The sequence below is a fragment of the Dipodomys ordii genome, unplaced genomic scaffold (assembly GCF_000151885.1).
Source record: "Dipodomys ordii isolate 6190 unplaced genomic scaffold, Dord_2.0 Scaffold17, whole genome shotgun sequence".
Lineage (NCBI taxonomy): Eukaryota > Metazoa > Chordata > Mammalia > Rodentia > Heteromyidae > Dipodomys > Dipodomys ordii.
In genome coordinates, this window is record NW_012267233.1 from 11753844 (window position 1) to 11775871 (window position 22028).

A 22028-nucleotide genomic window follows, 5' to 3' on the forward strand; every position below is an offset into this window, starting at 1 on the left:
CTGGTGTGCACATATATACCATATTTGTGATCAGCAGCGTGGGGTTATTTAGTAATGATTCGACCAGATGAGTGGAAGTCCTTTGTTTCTTAAGCCTAGTTAATTTTGTCATATCACCTTACTTTTTGGATTTAACATCCACTTATCAGGGAGACCATGTGCTGTTTGTCTCTTTGCTCTTGGCTTACCTCGCTCAACATGATTTCCCTGCAAATGCCATCATTTTGTCCTTTCTAAGGCTGCTTAATATTCCATTGTGTATAGATACCACAATTTTTGAATTCATTCATCTGTGGTGGGGCATCTGGGTTGTTTCCATATCCTGGCTATTGTGAACAGTGCTGCAATAAACATGGAGATGCATGTGTCCTTGCATCCTGGTTCCTGTTGTTCAGGATAGATGCCTAGAAGTGGTATGACTGGGTCATAAGGGAGGTCAATATTTAGCTTTCTAAGAACCCTCCAGACTGCTTTCCAAAGTGATTGTATAACTGTACATTCCCACCAGCAGTGTAATGGGGTTCCACTTTCTCCGCATCCCCTCCAGCATTTGTTGTTGGCAGACTTTAGGATGTGTGCCATTCTGACTGGGGTAAGGTGGTATCTCAGGATTGTCTTTATTTGCATTTCCTTTACAACCAGGGATGGTAAACATTTCCTCATGTGTTTCTTTGTCATTTTTATCTCTTCTTCTAAGAAGTCTCTCTTTAGGTCCCTTGCCCATTTAGTAATTGGTTTGTTAGGTTTGGGGGGATTAGTTTCTTGAGTTCCCTGTATATACTGGATATTAACCCCTTGTCTGATATATTGCTGGTAAATACTTTTTCCCAGTTAGTTGGTTGTCTTTCTAGCTTGGTTACTATAACTTTAGCTGTGCAGAAACTTTTTATCTTAAGGTAGTCCCATTTTTTTTAGTCTCTCTCCAGTTTGTTGTGACCCTGGAACTCTGTTCAGGAAGCTCCTGCCTGTGCCTATAAGTTCAAGTGTCTCTCCTACTCTATCCTGCAGTAGTTTCAGAGTTTCAGGTTTGATGTTAAGGTCTTTAATCCATTTTGAGTTGATGGTGCATGGTGACAGGCTGGGGTCCACTTTTAGTTTTCTGCATGTGGCCTCCCAGTTTTCCCAGCACCAGTAGTTGAAGAGGCTATGTTTTTTCCACTGTATGTCTTTGGTTCCTTTGCCAAATATCAGCTGACTGTAGGTGTGTGGTTTTATTTTGTATATAGCTTTTGACCTTTTCTGCTTGTCCTAGTCTTATACTAGATATTGCAAATAAGGGAAACCATGGGACCTATGTTTCTTTGGGCCTGGCTTATTTCACTTAATAATTTTTTCCAAGTCTTTCCATTTCCTAACAAATGGGGCAATGTCATTCTTTCTGATGGAAGCTTAGACTTCCATTGTATAAATATACCATGTATTCTTGATCCATTCATCTACTGAGGGGCACCTGGGTTGGTTCCCTATCTTAGCTATGGTAAATAATGCTGCAATAAACATAGGTGTGCTAGTAGCTTTAGTATAACCTTGTTTGTGATCTTTGGGGTAAATGCAGCTCTATGTGGAGTCTTTTGAGGAACCTCCATACTGCTTTCCAAAGTGGCTGAACAAGTTTACACTCCCACCAACAATGCAGTAGGGTTCCCTTCTGGCTACATCCCCTCCGGCATCTGTAGTTATTAGATTTCTTTTTTTTTATTTTATTTTTTATTGTGAAAATACTGTACAGAGGGGTTAGATTTCTTGATTACAGCCATTCTAACTGGGGTGAGGTAGAATCTCAATGTTGTTTTGATTTTTATTCTTTTATGGCGAGAGAAGTTGAGCATTTCTTCATTTGACTATTGGCCATTCTTATTTCCTCTTGAGAGAAGTTTCTCTTTAAGTCTTTAGCCCACTTATTTATCGGGCAGTTGTTTCTTTGAGAATTTGTTGTTGGGGGATTTCATTTTTTGAGTTCTAAGTATATTTTAGATATAAGACCTTTGTCCATTGTATGGCTAGTGAAGATCTTCTCCCAATCCTTAGGCTTTCTATTGATCTTGCTAGCTATGTCCTTTGCCATGCAGAAACTCTGCAGTTTCATGCAATCCTATTTGTCCAAACATTTTTTTGATTTGTTGCGTTTCTGGGTCTTTATCAAGAAAATTTCAGTCTGTGCCAAGATGCAGAGCTGGTTCAATATACGCAAATCAATTAATATAAATTCACCACATCAACAAGAGCAAAGATAAGAACCACAAAATTATCTCAATTGATGCAGAAAAAGCATTTGACAAGATCCAACACCCCTTTATGATGAAGGCATTGGAAAAACTAGAAATCCATGGAACATTCCTCAATATAATAAAGGCTGTATATGACAAACCTACAGCCAGCATTATACTTAATGGTGATAAACTAAAGTCATTTCCTCTGAACTCAGGAACAAGACAAGGATGTCCACTCTATCCACTTCTCTTCTATTTAGTATTAGAATGCCTAGCTACAGCAATAAGATGCAAACATAAAAGGGATCCAAATAGGGAAAGATGAGTAAAACTCTCCCTCTTTGCAGATGACATGATCTTGTATTTAAAGAATCCCATGGACTCCACTCCCAAATTACTCAAGCTGATTTGAAACTTTGGCAAAGTAGCAGGGTATAAAATTACCCCTCAAAAATCAATGGCTTTTCTGTATGCCAATAACGAAAACAGCACAGCTGAAATCAGGAAAACAACTGCTTTTGTAATAGCTCCAAAAAAAAAAAAAAAACCTTAGGAGTTAACTAAAGAAGTGAAGAACCTCTACAATGAAAACTTTTAAAACCTAAAAATTAAAGCAGAACTTAGAAAGTGGAAAAAACTCCCATGCTTCTGGATTGGGAGAATTCATCAAAATGGCAATACTTTCAACGGCTATCTACAAACTCAATGCAATATCTATAAATATTCCAACCTCATTTATCAATGAAATAAGAGAAGCAACCCAAAAATTCATGGAACAATAAAAGACCCCAAATAGCAAAAACAATCCTTAGCAGAAAGAAGAGTGCTGGAGAAATATCAATAGCAAATTCTAAACTCTACAAAGCCATACTGCTTGGTACTGGCACAAGAACAGACCTAAGGACCAATGGAATAGAACTGAAGACCCAGAAATGAATCCACAGACCTAAAACCACCTTATCTTTGATAAGGGAGCTAAAAAAATAGAATGGAAGAAAGACAGCTTCGTCAGTAAATGGTGCTGGCAAAATTGGTTAAACACCTATAAAACTAAAGCTAGATCCTTATATATCACGCTGCACCAGAATCAACTCCAAATGGATCAAAAACCTCTAAGTCAAAGTAAACACCCTGAAAACATGACAGGAAGGAATAAGAGAAACTCCATTTTTATTTTTTTCTAATGCTTATCCTCAATAGACATACTACACACTATATAATAACAAGTTCTAATGGGCAAGGCTCAATTTGTATCTGTTCACTACTATTATCTCTAGATACAAAATAGTAACTAGAACAAAAATAGAATTAACAAACAGATGTTGCACAAATTAAGATAGTATTTGGGAACAGGTGATATTTAAATTTTATTATTAAAAACCCAGGGAATAACTCAGAATTAAAGTTAAGGTACATGGCAAAAAACAAACATAAAAGGGGTGCCAAAAATATTTGTAAGTTTAAGCAAAAAAAGTGTTCACCTCACTTTTCTTTGTAAACATGTATTTATATATTCTGAGTATTTTGCATGTATCTTAGTGGAGGAAATGGTCAAAGTATGACAGAGTTAAAAAAGGACCTAGGTTAGTAGTTGGTCTGTCTTTACATTCAAGCCAAATTTGTTCCTTCTCACATTAAAAAAAGTTACACATAATTCTATAATATAGGTCCCTTCTCATATCATCTAACCCTCCAGAACCCCTTAGTCTTGTGTACCAGGATTCCATACAATTCTAATCCTACATTCAATTCAACTCTACTATGTCTCTGTGGATTCCTCATAATCTTCTGCCAGAACAAAGAATAAACACAAACATCTCTACGGGTTTACCCAGCTTGTGGCAGTTACAAGACATTCAGAGACATTACAGAGACATTCACTACACTAAAACCAGGATTGGTTTGTTGTTCTGCCAGAAGAGAATATGGAGAGAAAAGTCTCCTTCATTTAGGAAGGCACAACAGACAGCAAATTATCCAGGGCTACACAGAATGTGAAAACCAACCAAGCATGTAAAATGGGCCAAATAAAATACAGAAGTAAAAGCCAAGATGGTGAGATGTTCTCACATGCACCTATTTTAAATCATATTCCCAAAGGGAAGACAAAAGAAGAAAAGGTGAGAAAACAGGACAAGAAAAAAGAAAAGTAGAAATGCTCTAAAGATAGGAAAAAAACATACTTCAAATAATCTATCTGGGAGAGATCATACAATTTCATGAAAAAATTTTAAATTATATGTTACATTCAATGAGTTAAGCTAGAATCTAATTTGTAATCAAAATGAAAATGTTAACAAGTATTTTAATAGTAAAAGGAAAACCTACTTTGAAAGTCACAGTTGCCTTTGTACAGTAAAATCCTACAGAAACAATGGGATCCTTCAGAGTTTGTACTTTCTGTTGATGCATGGTTGGTGTAGAATCGTGCCCCAGGTAGTCTTCCTCGCCATCATCATAACTCACAATTGCAGGAACAAATGACCAAGCCCACGATACCCATCCCTGTGGCTGCTCGTCATCTAGTTGTGAATACAACTCTTGGCCTTTGTACTGAGCAGGATACTGCATATCTATTCTTGTTTCATCTTCAGCACCTATCAATCACATTAAAGAATTTTAAATCAAGAAGAACTAAGAACATAAAATTCTTTAAAATGTTTTTTTTACATATACTTTCTAATAAAGATATTAATAAATCATACATCAATTTGTTGAAATTGGTGGAAATAGTTTAGAATTATCATTCTCCAGCTCTATATATTATACGCTGTCAATCTGTTCCTGTGGGTTAGAGTTAATATTATGCAGTACATAACTTTAAATGTTTAATAAGTACAAAGAATAAGCTATTTCTTTAACATTTCATTATTTTTTAACCTAAAAAAAATCCTGCCACACAAAAATAAAGCTAATATTTTGAAAGAGTAATTTTGCTCTTGTCTAACTAATTAAAATAGAAGGTTGCCAGGAATAGTGACTCATGCTCATAATCCTAGCTACTCAGAAAACAGATATGAAGGATTGAAGCTAGATGCCAGTCCAAACAGAAATATCTGAAAGACTCCATGTCCAGTTAATTAGCAAAAAGTCAGGCTAGAGGCATGGCTCAAATGATAGAGTGCCAGCCTATACAGCAAGTACTAGTACTGACAAAAAAGAAGAAGAAGTGGGGAGAGCGAGGGGACAAGGGGAACAACTGCTTCTTTGAAGAAATAAGAGCCACAAACATCTGTTTTTTCAGATATTTAAAAAATATAAATATGCCAGTTAACCAGATACCAGACACCAGCTGGGTGCCAGTGGATAACACCTGTAAATCTAGCTAATTAGGAGGCTGAGATCTGATGATCATGGTTCAAAGTTAGCCCAAGCAGGAAAGTCTTATCTCCAGTTAATCAGTAAAAAGCTCTGTGGTTCAAGTGGTAGATCCTTAGTCTTGAGCACAAAAGCTCAGGAATAGAATTCAACCCACACCCACCCCCACAACACACATACAAAGACACCACAATACATTCATCAGAATGCAGAAAAAAAAAACCATCGGGAAAGTACTGCTTTTATAAAGATACAGAGCAACTGGAGCAATCATTCCTTGATGGGAATGTAAACAAGTAGAACTATTTGGGGGGAGGGGGGAGGGCCGGAAAGGGTCAAATGATGCTACTGAAGTAAGACAGGTAGATGAGGAGACAAAGAAATTAACAATATTTTTAACCAATAGCAAAAGGAGTAGACTTGGAAGCTGAAACAAGGAAGTAAACTGAAAAAACAAGCTCCCCTCCTACCATACCTCTTTTTAGATGCCAATTTACAAAACCAGGGAGACTAAAGAGGGGACCTAATTCTGCCTTCTCCTTTGAAATGGTAAAAACCACAAAATTCTTCATAAAAGAGTAGAGACAGAAAGATAAAAGGTCTGGCAAAAGGAAGCTCTAAAACTCACTCATTTTCCCTATCTTTTAGGTAATGCTCACAGCCATCCCCAAACAATGCTTGGGGATTGCTAGAAGACTTAGACCAGTGTACTGCCAGTACACAAAGTATAAAAGCTACAGGCAAGAGGAGCTACCATTTTGAGTCCTTAACCTTCTTTACTTGCATGGGAAACAGGAAATGCTTCTCTCTCCTCTATTTTTCCTTACTTTAACCTGTTACACTGAACTAGTAGCAAACAACAAAATACATTTTAACATATTCATAAAGCATATAATTCAGTCTACTGTATTTGTAAGAACTTTGTACGAGCAACAGTTCCAAATTAAGTTTTTGTTATACTTACCTGTAATGTTTCCTAACATGTCTTTACTGTGACAGGTAGGGTCCTCCGTTTCACAATCCCTAAAATTGCCTATTTCTCCATAGTAAAGAGCAATCCCAAGCTGCATTATACGGATAAACATAGGCAGCTGTTGATCTGTGATAGAAAGTTTTAAACTCTCTACTAAAGTATGAATCTGTATATTGGAGAAACAAAAACACCAACAAAAAACATCTTATAGGAATCTTTTTAGATAAGTACATAAATTTTAAAAGTCTTAATATAAAGTATCAGAAAGCACTGATGCCCCAAACATTTGTCATAATTAAGTCAAAATAATATCTATGCTATAATCTTACAAATTGAGTAAATTTTACTGTATCAATAAACATTAGATAAAAATTAGAAAAAGTCAAATTACAGACACAAATAGAATACTTAGAAGATATATTCATATTAGATTCCCCAGATAATTATTCTAGAAAAAATATATAACCAATTACTAAAGAATACAATAGCATTTCTACCTCACAATATAAATACACATGATATATCAAATCTAGTAATAAAGTTTAATGATGTCATGTTAGTAAAAGTTTGATCATTCTTACCAATTTTGTTAACTTAAAACAATATAATGCATCCTAAAATTATAAAAGGCTATAACTCATGAGCACAGAAATAATAAAAGTGTTGTTTTCAAAAATATAAAATCATGATGCTGGTGCTCCGCACCTTGTATATGTATTTTTGTAATTTGGGAAGGGCAAGGGATATTGCAGAATGCTTAAATGGGGATTCAGGCTGACCCATTGTGACGACATGTACAGGACACTATACTGAAAATGAACTTTACAACGTCCAGGTGGGGGTTAGGGAGACTGGAAGGCAGGAAGAGTAGGGGATGTAGGGAGGGAAGTGATGGTAGGGGGAAAATAAAGGAGGAGGTAACAATGCTTACTATGAAATGTACTCATTACCCTACTCATGTAACTGTAACCCCTCTGTACATTTTTACAATAAAAAAGAATATAAAATCAAATAAAATGTATTTTCAACAATTCTTCAGACAAATTTTAAATAGATTTAAATGTAACAAAATTCACACTAAGAATCAGTTTTTAAAAAATAAGATTTAATTACTACCAAATAGAATATACTGCATCCAAAGTTTTCGTTAAGCAAGAGACATCATGGAGTATAAACACAGCTTCAATGTAATGGCTTCCTGCTGTTATATAAACATGGAATAAAACCAATTAAGCCATAAAGTCAACTTTCTTAGAAGGTTTATTTTGACTAACTGGTATTTGAGTTTCTATGAAACATGAAAAAGAAATAATGGTAATCGTATTTTTAGGGCTTAAGGCAAAAAAAATTTATATTATCAAGGGAAGAAAGATGTATATGTGAAAGGAAAATAAAACAACCACAAGTTTCATTAACTGACTTAAAAGTCATACTTTGAATAAACTATGTAGAGGTAAGAAAATGTGAGTAAAAGGAGTATGGAGTAGTAGCTAAGCTTTGGGACTTTGTCTTTTCTGACAGGGTCTTTGAAAGTAGCCTAAGCTGGCCTAATACTCATAATTATCCTGCTTGAGACTCCTCAATGCTAGAATTACAGGTAGATGCCACCACAGGTAGTTTAAGCTCTGTTACATCTTTTTAAATACTTTATTCCACCAACAGCATCTGTGATAAGCAGTTCTGAGCAAAACCAGTGATATGAACCTATCCTTAACATGCTCATTAAAAGGGTTTTTCAAGACAATTAAAAAAGGTTAAGCCTCAGCAGACAAATGGAAAAAGAGCCAGAATGGACATTTCAATAATCAAATGGCAAGTGAACAATGTATTTTTAAAAGTCTAACTAATAAATATTAGTTATTTCTTTTGATCAAAAGGCTGGCAATTTTAAAATATCATATTTAAAGCTAGTCAGTGTATAAGCAGCCCCATTACTATTCATGGGTGTATATTATAGCTAAAATCTTTCTTGGAACAATTTTGAAATAGGCTGTACTGGAGTTTAAACTGCTTAATAAGAAATTTACAAGAGGAAAATACTTCCTAAGTAATTCATGTGAGATGTGGCCAGAGTTTTAAGTGCATATTTTCATTTCCTGGAAAAAAAAAAACATGCCAAGGATATTTTAAATATCAGGAATATGTTATGTACCCATATGATCTGCATCTCAAAAATGTCATTAAATTCAAAAAACACTTAAACATATGTGAAAAGCTTAAGAAATAATAAAGTATCTAGAGCATTTTGAGAAAGCTTATGTAAGGTTATCAAGGAGATTAACCACATTTAACACATATTTTCTAGAACTAGGATTAGAACAATGATAAGCCTAACTTAAAAGGGCAAATCTTGTATTACAGTATATTTCAAAAAAATTTAAAAATAGATATTGGTTGAGCAAAACACAATGCATCTTATATGTAATAATTACAAGAGCCAAAAACCATAGAACAACCACCTTCTTTATGTTGACATTTTTCACAATGAAATATCATGGCTGATCAATTTTGAGAATACAGAGTTGTTTATATGTTTGTACCAACAGCAATTTTTTTTCAAGTTCATTTGTTTTTAGACTAACTTCTAATTTAGTCAAATCCTAAAATAGATCATTGAATTGGCACTATATATTTTTCCATGCTGAAATAGATTGCATCACTTGTTCAAGGCCAGTCTGAGCAACAGAGTATCCATGTCTCGATACACCAACACACAAACAAAATAAAACATGTTTTTATAATGTAAAACATGCCTGTAATGGAGAGGTTGAGAGTGATCATAAACCAAGACCAACCTTGGTCAATCAGCAAGACTCTGCCTCATTCATGTATACATGTATGTAAATATAACCACACATATATATAGTGATATATATATATGTTTATGTTTTCATGTGCATATTAAATCTGTATGTTTACATATATATACATGCACATAAATATACAAATTTATATTCACAATGCCCAACCTTATAGCAGAGCCAAGCCTAAGAAAATAAGCTCATTTTCCTAAAACAGTATATTATTACATGTCAATACTCTTCCAGGCTTTGCCAAAGAAATCCACTCAAAAGTAAAGGGAAAAAACAATAGATTTAAACAAACAAGTATGCATTATATATCAGTAGCAGGTAAAAGTAAAATACAGAAAACTAAGTACTACCAAGAACAAAACAAGTGGACTTTACATACAAATATAAAGTATAACAAGGCACCAAAAAGTATTTTAATAAAATATAATGTGAAAATAACTGATTTTGGGGCTGGGAAGGTGGCTCAGTGGTAGAGTGCTTGCCTTGCATGCTCTGGGTTCAATTCCTCAGCACCACATAAGCAGAAAAAGAAGCCGGAAGTGGTGCTGTTGCTCAAGTGGTAGAACACTAGCCTTGAGCTGAAGAGCTGAGGGAACAGAGCCCAGGCCCAGAGTTCAGGCCCCACGACTGGACCCCCCCCAAAAAAACTGATTTTAATATTTTAATATTAAACTAACTTAATGTACTCAAGACAAAATACCACTGGCAGATATGAGGCAGCCCTTCTATAAGAGAATTTCATAGTCAGAAGCAAATAATTCAATAACAAAAACGTATTCCACATGAAAACTCACTACAGAAGTTCATTCAAGAAGATAATACTATGAAAACTGTTAAAAACAAAAGATGATAGTATTTATGCTTCCATAAAATTATACGTATTAAGCCGGGCGCCAGTGGCTCATGCCTATAATCCTAGCTATTCAGGAGGCTGAGATCTGAGGATCATGGTTCAAAGCCACCCCAGGCAGGAAAGTCCTTGAGACTCTTATCTCCAATAAACCACTTGAAAACTAGAAGTGGCGCTGTGACTCAAGCAGTGGAGCGCTCACCTTGAGCTGAAGAGAAGCAGGGACAGCGCCCAAGCCAAGTTCAAGCCCCACGACCAACCAAAAAAAAAAAAAAAAGCTATACTTATTAAGAAATATAAACCACTAACTTAGAAAACAGTAAATTTTCACATCCATCAAAAGACATATCTTAGAAAACTCAAATACTATAAAAGTTTATTATATTTTGAGACAATCAATCAAGAACTAAAAGTGTGTGTATGTATGTGTTTCACAACTGACCTTCACTGTATAACCCAGGCTGGCCTAAAAACTCACAAGCTTCATGTGTCAGTCTTTCTATCAGATAAGTTACAGACATAAGCAACTGTGTCAGATTTCCAAAGCTAATACTTCTGAAACTAATAAGCTAACATATTAGAATAGTACATCAAAGTGATAGTTATCTAAGAAAAATAATCAGTTATCATGCTGAACAATTTATAAGGATCCAAACACAAATTACTGATACTCAGTTCACCGAGCATATAGAAATATTTTATAAGGGTATAGGAGACTGATCCAGGGCATTACGCTACTGTTTAATAACTCTACATGAAAAGACAAACACCATTATTAAACATCTACACAAAATATCTATATTGGACCACATTATATACGCAGTCTAAAATATAAATGCACTTAAAACTTTTATAAAAATAAATAACATATATTCATGAGGTTAATTTCTTCCATTTTTTTTATTAGTAGTATACACAGAGCCAATAAACAAAACAAATACATGCAACTTAACTGCTAGAAATATGAACACTTACTTTAATAATAGATGGCATCTTGGAATTTAGGTTATCATATGTGAAATGCAGGCGAGTTCTGAAGGAACATTTATATAATAAAGGATCCTGGTAAAATTCTATTTTACCACTGGCATTTCGTTTATCAAGACAAACTGTACAATCAGAAAAATTGATAACCTTTCTCAGCACCAGATCAGTTGCTAAAAAGAAAAGAAAAACATTTTAAGGAAAATCAGAAAAAATAATAAACTAATATTTATTGCTATAAGTAGTAACAAAAAAAGTTGTAAAAAATTTACTACTATAAGTACTAAAAACAGTAACTTATTACTATAGGTAGTAACAAAAAATCATAGCAGAAAGTAAGATTCATAGAACAGTTAATAAATGTCAGATTGTATGCAAAGAACTTATGTTTTACTTCCCTTAAACCTTATTCTTAAACCTATAATCTTATTAAACATTCACAACTGTCCTCATTTTTATATATGGTGAATCAAAGAGGCCTCCAATTTGCAAGTCAACTATAAGGCAAAATGTATTAAAAAATTTACTAGTGATTTCCTTCAAGAAGATGATAAAATAATAAGAGTTCACATTAAAAATAACTTAAAAGTTGGTTGCCAGTGGCTCATACCTATAAGCCTAACTATTCAGAAGGCTGAAATCAATGAATCATGGTTCAAAGTAAGACTGAGCAGGTTAAGTACATGAAATGGTAATCTCCAATTGACCACCAAAAAACTGGAAATGGAGCTGTGGAGCACTAGCCATGAACAAAAACAGCTCAGATACAGTGCCTAGGCCCTAAGTTGAAGCCTCAGGACCAATACCAAAAAAAAAAAAATAACTTTATATAACACATAATAAATAAATGTTTATATAATAAATAATGTCACTACACTAAAAATTTTACATTACTCTAAATTTGATCTGTCCAATACAGTGGCAATAGTCATTCAGTGCTATTTAAAGTGATATATACACAAAAAATCAGGTACTTGGTTGCATTAGCCACATTTTGAGTGCTTAGTCTCCATATGTACCTAATGCTACAAATTAGCCAGTGAAAATATAAAACCTTCCCAGTATCACAGGAAGTTCTAGGGGACAACACTACTATGAAAATAATGAAGAAATTACCAATAACAGGAACAAAAATAAGGTAATTAGTGGTAAGAAAACAAATTATAAAAGAAAACCTTAAGTATGTAAGTAATTCTTCCTAACAATTCCTAGTAAATATCAGATCAAAATCTATTTGGCCGGCGTGTGCGTGCGTGCGTGCGTGCGTGCGTGCGTGCATGCATGCATGCGTGCGTGCGTGCATGCGTGCGTGCGTGTGTGTGTGTCTGTGTGTGTATGCCTTTAAGATAAGGTCTCACTGTTTAGCTCAAGCTGGCAGTCAACTTGTCATTTTTCTGCCTCTGCTTCCGAAGTGCTGGAACTACAAGCATCTACCAACAGGCTGAGTGGTAACCAAATTTTTTTACAAGTTTTTTATTGTGAAAATACTGTACATAGGAGTTACAGTTACATGAGCAAGGTAATGAGTACATTTCTTATCAAGCATTGTTGCCTCCTCCACTGTTTTTCCCCTACCATTCCTTCCCTCCCACCTATACTACACCTCCCCACACACACCCATCCCCCAAACCCTGCCAAAATTGTAAAGTTCGTTTTTCAAAAGTGTTTTGTACATCTCATTGTTACAATGGGTCAACCTGTATCCCTATTTAAACATTTTGTTTTTTTCCTTCCCCTCCCCAAATTATGCGGACATCAAATACAGTGAAAATAGGGCTATACCATGAGGGAGGAATATACAAAGCAACAAAAAAAATCACATGGTACCTTATAAATACATTAGAAACAACAGCAAGAAAGAAAAAAAACACTTGTGTCCCTATCTTTTGTTTTCACTTTGGTTTGATTTGGTTTGGTTTAATTTAGTTTGGTTTTTGGTTTTTGGTTTTAAAGGAGTGTGGAGTGAGGGGGTTGCTATAATGAGGCAGGTACTATTACAGCTTGAGCATGCCTCCAGACAATTGGTACTCATTATTTTTGAGATAGGGTTTCACTTGAGCCCAGGACAAGTCTGTGCCCCATATAACTACCTTAGATTTCTTGGTAGCTATGAGAACAAGTATATCTAGCTCTTCATCGAGATCAAATGGTTCCTGCTGAGGCTGGCTTCAAACCACAACTTCAACCATCTCAGACTACCAAGAAGCAAGGATTATAGTTGTGACCCACTGACACTTGCCTTTCTGGCCAGTGTTTTTGAAGTTACAATTATGTACATGCTATGGCCAAGAACTCTGTAAACCAGTAAAACATGTTTTAATCCATTCTATGCTATTTCTAAGTATACCCTGTCATCTTTAATAAATTCAATCTTTTAATGTTCTTTCATTTATATTTTTAAGAAGAAAAAACATCAAGAACATGCGTATGTTGAAATAATTGTTTTATTAGCAGATAAATCCCTAATGTTGATTGATTTAAAAAACAATATTTGTGACATATGCACATGTAAACAAATTTAAGAAATTACAGTAAGTAATTTCTTCTAGATGTTTTCTTCCCAATCTTAATTAATATTGTTGTTTCCTCTTACATGCTAACTCTTATCCCTCATCTGTGACCCTGGTTTTAAAAAAAAAAAAAAAAAAGATATAAAAACAGCCAGGCGTAGGTGGCTCACGCCGGTATTCCTATCTACTCAGGAGGTTGAATCTGAGAATTGTAGTTTGAAGCCAGCTCAGGAAAGAAAGTCCATGAGACTCTTATTTTCAATAAACTACTCAGAAAAAGCCAGAACTGGTGATGTGACTCAAATGGTAGAGCAAAAGAAGTTAAAGGACAGCACATAGGCCCACAGTTCAAGCACCAGTAGCCAAAAACAAAAACAATAGCCTTTTTTATTCTTAATAAGTATTTCTAATATTTTTAGTGTGAAATCTAAAACAAAGTGAAGGTAAAGGTAAGCAGTTGGTCAAATGTTACACCGTTTTTAAAGAGCAGAAGTATAATTTAAACTCTGGTCACCTTACTGAAGAGAGTATGTTCTTACCCATTATGTTAAAGGAATGTGATCATATTTCAAGAATATTCTAAATAATTATTCTTTCAAGGCACAATCTAGTTACCCAATACATATCTGATTACAAATCAGAACATTTTTTACAATGTTTTCTTTTTTTATTGTGAAAATACTGTACAGAGGGGTTACAATTACATTGGCAAGATAATGAGTACATTTCTTATCAAGCATTGTAGCCTCCTCCTTTGTTTCCCCTTCCCATCCCATCCTCCCCCGCCCCAGAAAATTCTTTCAGTGGGAAAAAAATTATTAATCTTTAAAAGTATTTTCCTTAAATACTAAAAGAAACAGCAACTATCTTTTTAAAATTTAGTCAATTATCTACATTTTACTATGTAGCAGTACTTTATTCTTTTTTTACAGAACTTTTTTAAGCATGAGTAATTAGATCTAATCCAATGTTTAAATCAAGGAGGAGGCAAGAAAATAGATTAGAGAAATCACATGGGTTGGTATTAGTTGTTAACACTGCAGTTATTCAGACAAGAGGTACTCAACTATTTTGTAACAAGTATGTTACATTCCTTTGTAAATATAAAATGTTGCATTAAAAACAAATGAGAAAGCTGGGCCCAGGTGGGTCACGCCTGTAATCCTAGCTACTCAGGAGGCAAAAAAAAAAGGATTCATTGTATGGGCTGGGAAGGTGGCTCAGTGGTAGAGTGCTTGCCTTGTATGTATGAGGCCCTGGGTTCAATTCCTCAGCAACACATTAGCAGAAAAAGCCGTAAGTGGTACTGTGGTTCAAGTGGTAGAGCACTAGCCTTGAGCTGAAGAGCTGAGGGACAATACCCAGGCCAAAAGTTCAGGCTCCACAACTGACAAAAAAAAGGGCTGGGAAAGTGGCTCTGTCATACAGTGCTTGCCTTGCATGCATGAGGCCCTGGGTTCGATTCCTCAGCACCACATAAGCAGAAAAAGCTGGCGTTGTGGCCCAAAGTGGTAGAATACTAGCCTTGAGCTGAAGAGCTGAGGGACAATGCCCAGGCCCAGAGTTTAGGTCCCATGACTGGCAAAAAAAAAAAAATGAATTCATTGTATATACTACAAACTAAGAAAAGTTAGGAAAGGGGTGAATAGGAGGGCAGGGGAGATACCGAAATGGGTGACACTGATCAAGATGCATTGTATTCATAAACTGCTTTGTTAAATGGTATCTATTTTGTACAACTATTTTAAGATAAAAATTAATTTTTTTAAGTCTGTGGTTACTTAACCTAGGGTTCTATTAACCTTCAGGAAGTATATGCTAAATTTTGTATATATACATGTTTCTCATGCAGAAGACTTACAGCTATTAGATTTACCAAAAGACCAAAGGCCTCTCCCACCAAAAAAAAACATTAAGAAATCAAAGGAATCATTTTATTTATGGAAAAATATATACTATTTTCTTGATATTTACTTACCAGAAATATCCATGAAAGCACGATCCCATAATTCACCCACTGTATAACATTCTGCAGAAGTAATGTTGACTGAAAGAACAATATCATCTTCAACATACTTTAGTATGAGATTATTTATAACAATGTTTACATTATTTACAACTCGTCTAATCAGACTCTGTACATACCCTATAAAACAGAAAAAAAAAGACTTCAATTAGCCACAAGTTTACCAATAATTATTTTTAAAAACACTATTGAACTTAGTATATGTGAAAGGTGGGCATTATTTAGTAGACTTTACAGAAGAAACCAAAGTTCAGATTATTTTTTGTAACTTGTCAAAGTAACACAATAAATAAGTAGCCAAACAAATCCTTTACCAGGAAGCTCTATTATTATTTACTAAAAGAAACCATAAATACCATAGTTATTTAATACCATTATACTACACAAGGTTCATGCTTTCAATCCTTACTACTCAGAAGACTGGAAAATCACAGTTTAAGGGCAGCCCAGAAAGAAAAGTCGGTATGACCCCATCTGCAATTAACCAGAAAAATGCTGATCTGGAGGAAAGGCTCAAGTGACAGAGTACCAGACATGAGTAAAAAAGTTGAGAGCTGCCTTTGGTCATGCACTTCTCCACCAGGAGTACAGTTTAGTAAATAAACTTCTTTTCCTGCCTGAATATCGTGTGGCGCTCTCTCCATTGGCTACATAATTAAACCTACCTATTTAATAATTTACCTTACATATGTTATCATGACCTGGAGGGGTTTTTGTGTCAGGAATGGCACAATTCCACTTTTTTCCATTCCTAACAACCCCCATTTCCACAAACTGAACTGCCATAAGATGCCATGTAAGACTTTTCACCAATATTATTGCTGGCCTTCACATACACATCCACACCACTTCTCTCTCTACTCTGACCCTGGAAACTGAGGCCAAACCATCTAATGTGCTTTGTTACCAAAGGTGTCTAAACATATTGTTGTCAAAAACTTTAGGTTTTGAGTTTTGCCTTTTTTGTTTGCTGTTGCCTGTTCTAGCAATGACCATGTGGTTCTAAAATATTGGGTAAAATAATATCATCTTTCTGCTGGAATTCCAAGAGCCTACAGCCATTATTCATTTTTGCATGCTGTAAAACTTAATGTGCACAATATGTATGTGTGTGCACGCTTATGTATGTATGTCTTTGTCTGCGTAAACTTGTTATCTAGCATTGTAATCAAGTTATTTGGCTTAAATGGTCTGAGATACCTGAAGTTTGTTCAGTTTGGATTTGTAGTTCAGTGCCAGCCAGTCTACATGAAGTCTAGATGGAGTCTGTCTCTTCCAACCTGAAAGATGGCCTCACTCCTGCCTAGACTATCCTGACTACTTCTACCATGGTAAAAGTAGACTGGACTACTGCTTGATTCCATCACATGCAGCTCATAGCTGGTGAAAGATTGATTTGGATTGATTTGGCATTCTTTCTGTAATATTAGATTTGTAAATCTTACCCAGCCTGACCTGGAAAAGGCCGGCTATGCTGTCCTTCTTATGCTAGTGAAACAGGAAAAGCCTCCTGTGAACTTTGGTTAATTTAGGCATCATTAAGGTCACCAGAAGTCAATACTATGTGTACTAAAAGTCTCATCAAACCCTAGGTCTCCTTGGCTCAGGCCGAAATTTTTTGAATAGAGACCCGGAAACACAACAAATCAAAGAAAGGTTGGACAAATGGGATTGCATAAAGTTGCAGAGCTTCTGCAGGGCAAATGACATAGCTAGCAAGATCAATAGAAAGCCCACGGATTGGGAGAAGATCTTTACTAGCCATACAACAGACAAGGGTCTCATATCTAAAATATACTTGGAACTCAAAAAATTAAACCCCCCAACAACAAATCCTCAAAGAAACAACTGCCCAATAAACAAGCGGGCGAAAGACTTAAAGAGAAACTTCTCTGAAGAAGAAAGAAGGATGGCCAATAAACACATGAAGAAATGTTCAACATCCCTAGCCATAAAAGAAATGCAAATCAAAACAACACTGAGATATCACCTCACCCCAGTTAGAAGGCAAAAATCAAGAACTCTAACAACAACAGATGCTGGAGGGGATGTGGACAGAAAGGAACCTTACTTCATTGTTGGTGGGAATGTAAACTTGTTCAACCACTTTGGAAAGCAGTATGGAGGTTCCTCAAAAGACTTCACATAGAGCTCCCCTATGACCCAGCAATCCCACTTTTGGGCATTTACCCAAAGGTTTACAAACAAGACCACACTAAAGCTACCAGCACAACTATGTTTATTGCAGCATTATTTACCATAGCTAAGATATGGAACCAACCCAGATGCCCCTCAGTAGGTGAATGGATCAAGAAAATGTGGTATATATACACAATGGAATTCTATGCCTCCATCAGAAAGAATGACATTGCCCCATTTGTTAGGAAATGGAAAAACTTGGAAAAAATTATATTAAGTGAAGTAAGCCAGGCCCAAAGAAACATAGGTCCCATGGTTTCCCTTATTTGCAATATCTAGTATATGTATGAGTCAAGCAGAAAAGGTCAGATAATGTGATGTCAGGAAAATGAACCCTTAGATATGTATCTTAATGTTTTTTTCTTTCATGCATGTGTTTCTAATGCACTTATAAGATTATCTCTTTGTTGCTTTGTATGTCCCTCCCCCACAGTATAACCCCTGCTTTCACTATATTTGATGTCAGTATAACTTGAGGAGGACATGGGGAAAAACCAGTTGTTTAAAGATACAGGTGGACCTGTTGCAACAATGAGAAGTACAAGTTGTCATGTCCAAAACGAGCTTTACAACGTTGGTGGGGGGGGGGGGGGGGGGGAAGGAGAAAGATTGGGATTGGGGGGGAGGGGGGAGGCTAGGAAGGGATGTGAAGGGTAAACAAAAGGAGGAGGCTGCAATGCTTGGTAAGAAATGTACGCATTATCCTGCCCATGTAACTGTAACCCCTCTGTACAGTATCTTCACAAATAAAATAAAATAAAAAAATAAAAGTCTCATCACAAAAAAAGAAGAAGAAGAAGAAAGTTGAGAGAATGAAAGACTCTAAGTCCTGGAATAAGTGCAAAAAAAAAAAAAATTAAGAGCCGGGAATGGTGGCTCACGCCTGTAATCTGGGCAGGAAAGTCCGTGAGACTCTTAACTCCAATAAAACCACTAGAAAACCGGAAGTGGCACTGTGGCTCAAGCGGTACAGCGTTCACCTTGAGCTGAAGAGCAGAGGGACAGCACCCAAGCCCAGAGTTCAAGCCCCATGACCGACAAAACAAAAAACAAAAAAATTAAAAACCTAATACTAGATCCATATAATAATTATCCTAATCAAATACTTTATTTTTCCATTTTAGAAACATTTTTTTTTCTTTTGGGGGATGGTACTGGAGATTAAACTCAGCATCTGAAGCTTCCAAGCAGGTGCTCTATCACTTTAGCAATTCCTCTCACCCAGTTTTTGTCTTGGTTTCTGACCAAGACAGCCTAATCTGTAATCCACTTTCCTGTGCATCCTTTGAAGTTGACAGATATGTACCAACACATGCAGCCTTTGTGCTTCTCTAGTTAGCTGGATACTAGCACATACATGGCACCAAGCCATTGGTTGAGGTAGTCTCATTAATTTTTTTGGCTGGGGTAGACTGGAACTGGGCTGGCCAGAAATCTTCCAATCTCTGCTTCCTAAGTAGGAAACACACTATGCCTGAACTCAAGCTTTATTTTTTTTTTAATAAATAAGCACAGTGCTCCACACCTATAATCCCAGCTACTTGAAAGGATAGGAAGGAAGAATTGTGTGCTTGAAGCCGGCTGTGACTACACAGTGAGAACATGGCTCAAAAACTTAATTAATAAATTAAAAGGCTTAAATGCAGCAATGTTAGTATATGCTGATTACATCATATATCAGAATATTTAAAAGAAAAAAAATAACAGCCAGACACTGGTAGCTCATTCCTATAATCCTAGCTACTCAGTAGGCTAAGATCTGTGAATCAAGGTCTGAAGCCAGCCCAGGCAAACAAATTGAGATACACACTACCAATTAATCAGCAAAAAGCTGTAAGTGGAGATGTGGCTAAAGTTGTAAGGCTCAAAGTTCAAGTTCCAGTACTGGCACAAATATGTATATATATATGTATATATATATATATTTATTTATATTTATATTTAATTATATATATACATGTATGTGCGTACGTCAGAAAAAAGTACAGAATGAAAGATTTGATGAAAAAAATCAAACCAGGGAGGAGGAGGATTAGGTGGGGGGGGGGATGAATGGGAAGGGATAGGAAGGAGAAACAAAGGAGGAGGCTACAATGCTTGATAAGAAATGTACTCATTATCTTGCCCATGTTATTATAATCCCTCTGTACAGTATTTTCACAAAAAAAAATTAAAAATAAAAAAATTAAACAAGGGAAATATAAAGCAAACTAAAAACAATGGCTTTTAAAATCTTAAAACAACAAAAGTAATAGATGAACATTCTTTATCTCCATGGCTTGCTTAGAATCACTCAAATTTGTCTTTTGATATCATACAGAATACTTTATAACCTCTCAAGTTTCTTACATAAAGGAGATATGTATATCTGACTGAGAAACAACAGAAAATATAAATGAAAATAATTAAATGTAAACAATATTTTAAAAGACAACAAACATAGCTACTAAGGAGGCCAAGATTTGAAGATTGCCATTCAAAGGCAGAAAAGTCTCTGTTACTCTAATATACAGTTAACCAGCAAAAAGCTGTAGAATTGTGGCTCAAGTGATAGAGTCATGAACAAAAATGCTGAGAAACAATACCCGGGCCCTGATTTCAAGCCCTTGTACCAGCATACTTATATTAATTTAAATAAAAGAAAAAAAAGATAAAACTTTTCACTTTACTAGAAAGCATTTTCCACTATAAAAGCTAATTAAAAGGCAACTAAACCTTTAGCTACTTCAAGAAATAATCACAGATATGTATTCTTTGAATCAGAACTTTCACTGGACAAAAATCAAAAACAACTTTTTTTGTTTTGTACTAAAGGTTTGCTACCATAACATGTTTGAAAAAATCATCTCCTCTCAATTGAAGATGTAGCTAAGTGATAGAGTACTTGCTTAACATGTACCAAGACCCAGGACTGAATCCTAACACCACACACAGACACATACACACATACACACAAACACACACACACACACACACACACACACACACAAAGACACAAAGACACAAACTTCACTCATTCTCAATAGATGCAAATAAAGGGAAAGTATTAGCAGCTTTTAGAGTGCCAATTCTCATATACTATAAAATTAATATATAAGCAATAATTAAGTTTAAATAAACTTTTATAAGTAAATGTTGAAAAACACTCAATGATTTCCAAAAGAAATTTTAAAAATAAAGTTTCTAGCCCAATAAAACATATTAGTCCATGTTTTTAACCTGGATGTAAAAAAAAAAAGATTCTAAAAACTCAGTAAACATGAATATTTGTTTTCTCATTATTGAAAAACCTGAATCATTAGAGAACTTGTAAAAAGTTAAGAGGTCTTAAGAGTTCATGAATCTCATCTTTCAAGCAAAGTGAAGGATAAGTCTGAAAATATATAATGCAAAATAACAAACATAATAACCATTGACACTATGTGTGGATTTTTCATCAATTTTTAAGATTTGTTCCTCAGTTTCATTATAAAACTGACCTAGAAATTGGGATGTATAAATCAATTTGTCAAAATTTTAAAAAGCATCTGAAAAAGAACTAGTTCTGTAGACTATGGATGTTTCCTTATTAAAGTGCAAAGCCAAACTATGTTATAGGGACTTATCAATGGAATAAATTATATACTACCTCTACAATCCCTCATAATAACTTGTTTCTAAGCTAGCTACAAGAACTTATCAAACAGCTCTAAGAGCACTGACCAATTCTTACTCAGATACTCCCTGAGTTTATGATTAGTAATGTAATAATCTAGGTCTACTCCACAAGTATCTGAAAATGGACTGCTAATGTAATAATGTCTTCTTTTATATACCAAAATATCTGACTTTCCTTTTTTTTCATTCACAAAAGTGGGCTGGATTATTTTTGTGAGCTAGCTGGAATCTATGAATGGGCTTCAGCAGGTATATGAATACCTTACAATTTTATGACAATTTTAATGTCAATCTATACTTTTTCTCACTGATTTTCAAGAATGTATGACATATATAAAGACTGATTTCTCTAAGGAGGAGGCTACAATGCTTGATAAGAAATGTACTCATCTCTATGATGAAAACTTTAAAATCTTGAAAAAGGAAATCAACACAGAACTAAAAAAATGGCAAAACCTCCCATGCTCCTGGATTGGAAAGATTAACAT

At 35.1% G+C, this 22028-nt stretch overlaps 1 protein-coding gene across 1 annotated transcript in view; it reads right to left on the bottom strand.

Annotated features, from left to right (window-relative positions):
• Positions 1-22028, bottom strand: part of Vps13b (vacuolar protein sorting 13 homolog B (yeast)) — a 548051-nt gene that overhangs the window by 500379 nt on the left and 25644 nt on the right. The window contains exons 5-8 of the mRNA XM_013012393.1: positions 15637-15804; positions 11140-11321; positions 6493-6667; positions 4539-4807 (exon numbers count right to left, since the gene is read on the bottom strand). Of these exons, the coding sequence (XP_012867847.1) occupies positions 4539-4807; positions 6493-6667; positions 11140-11321; positions 15637-15804 (794 nt within the window). The remainder of the gene's footprint in view (positions 1-4538; positions 4808-6492; positions 6668-11139; positions 11322-15636; positions 15805-22028) is intronic.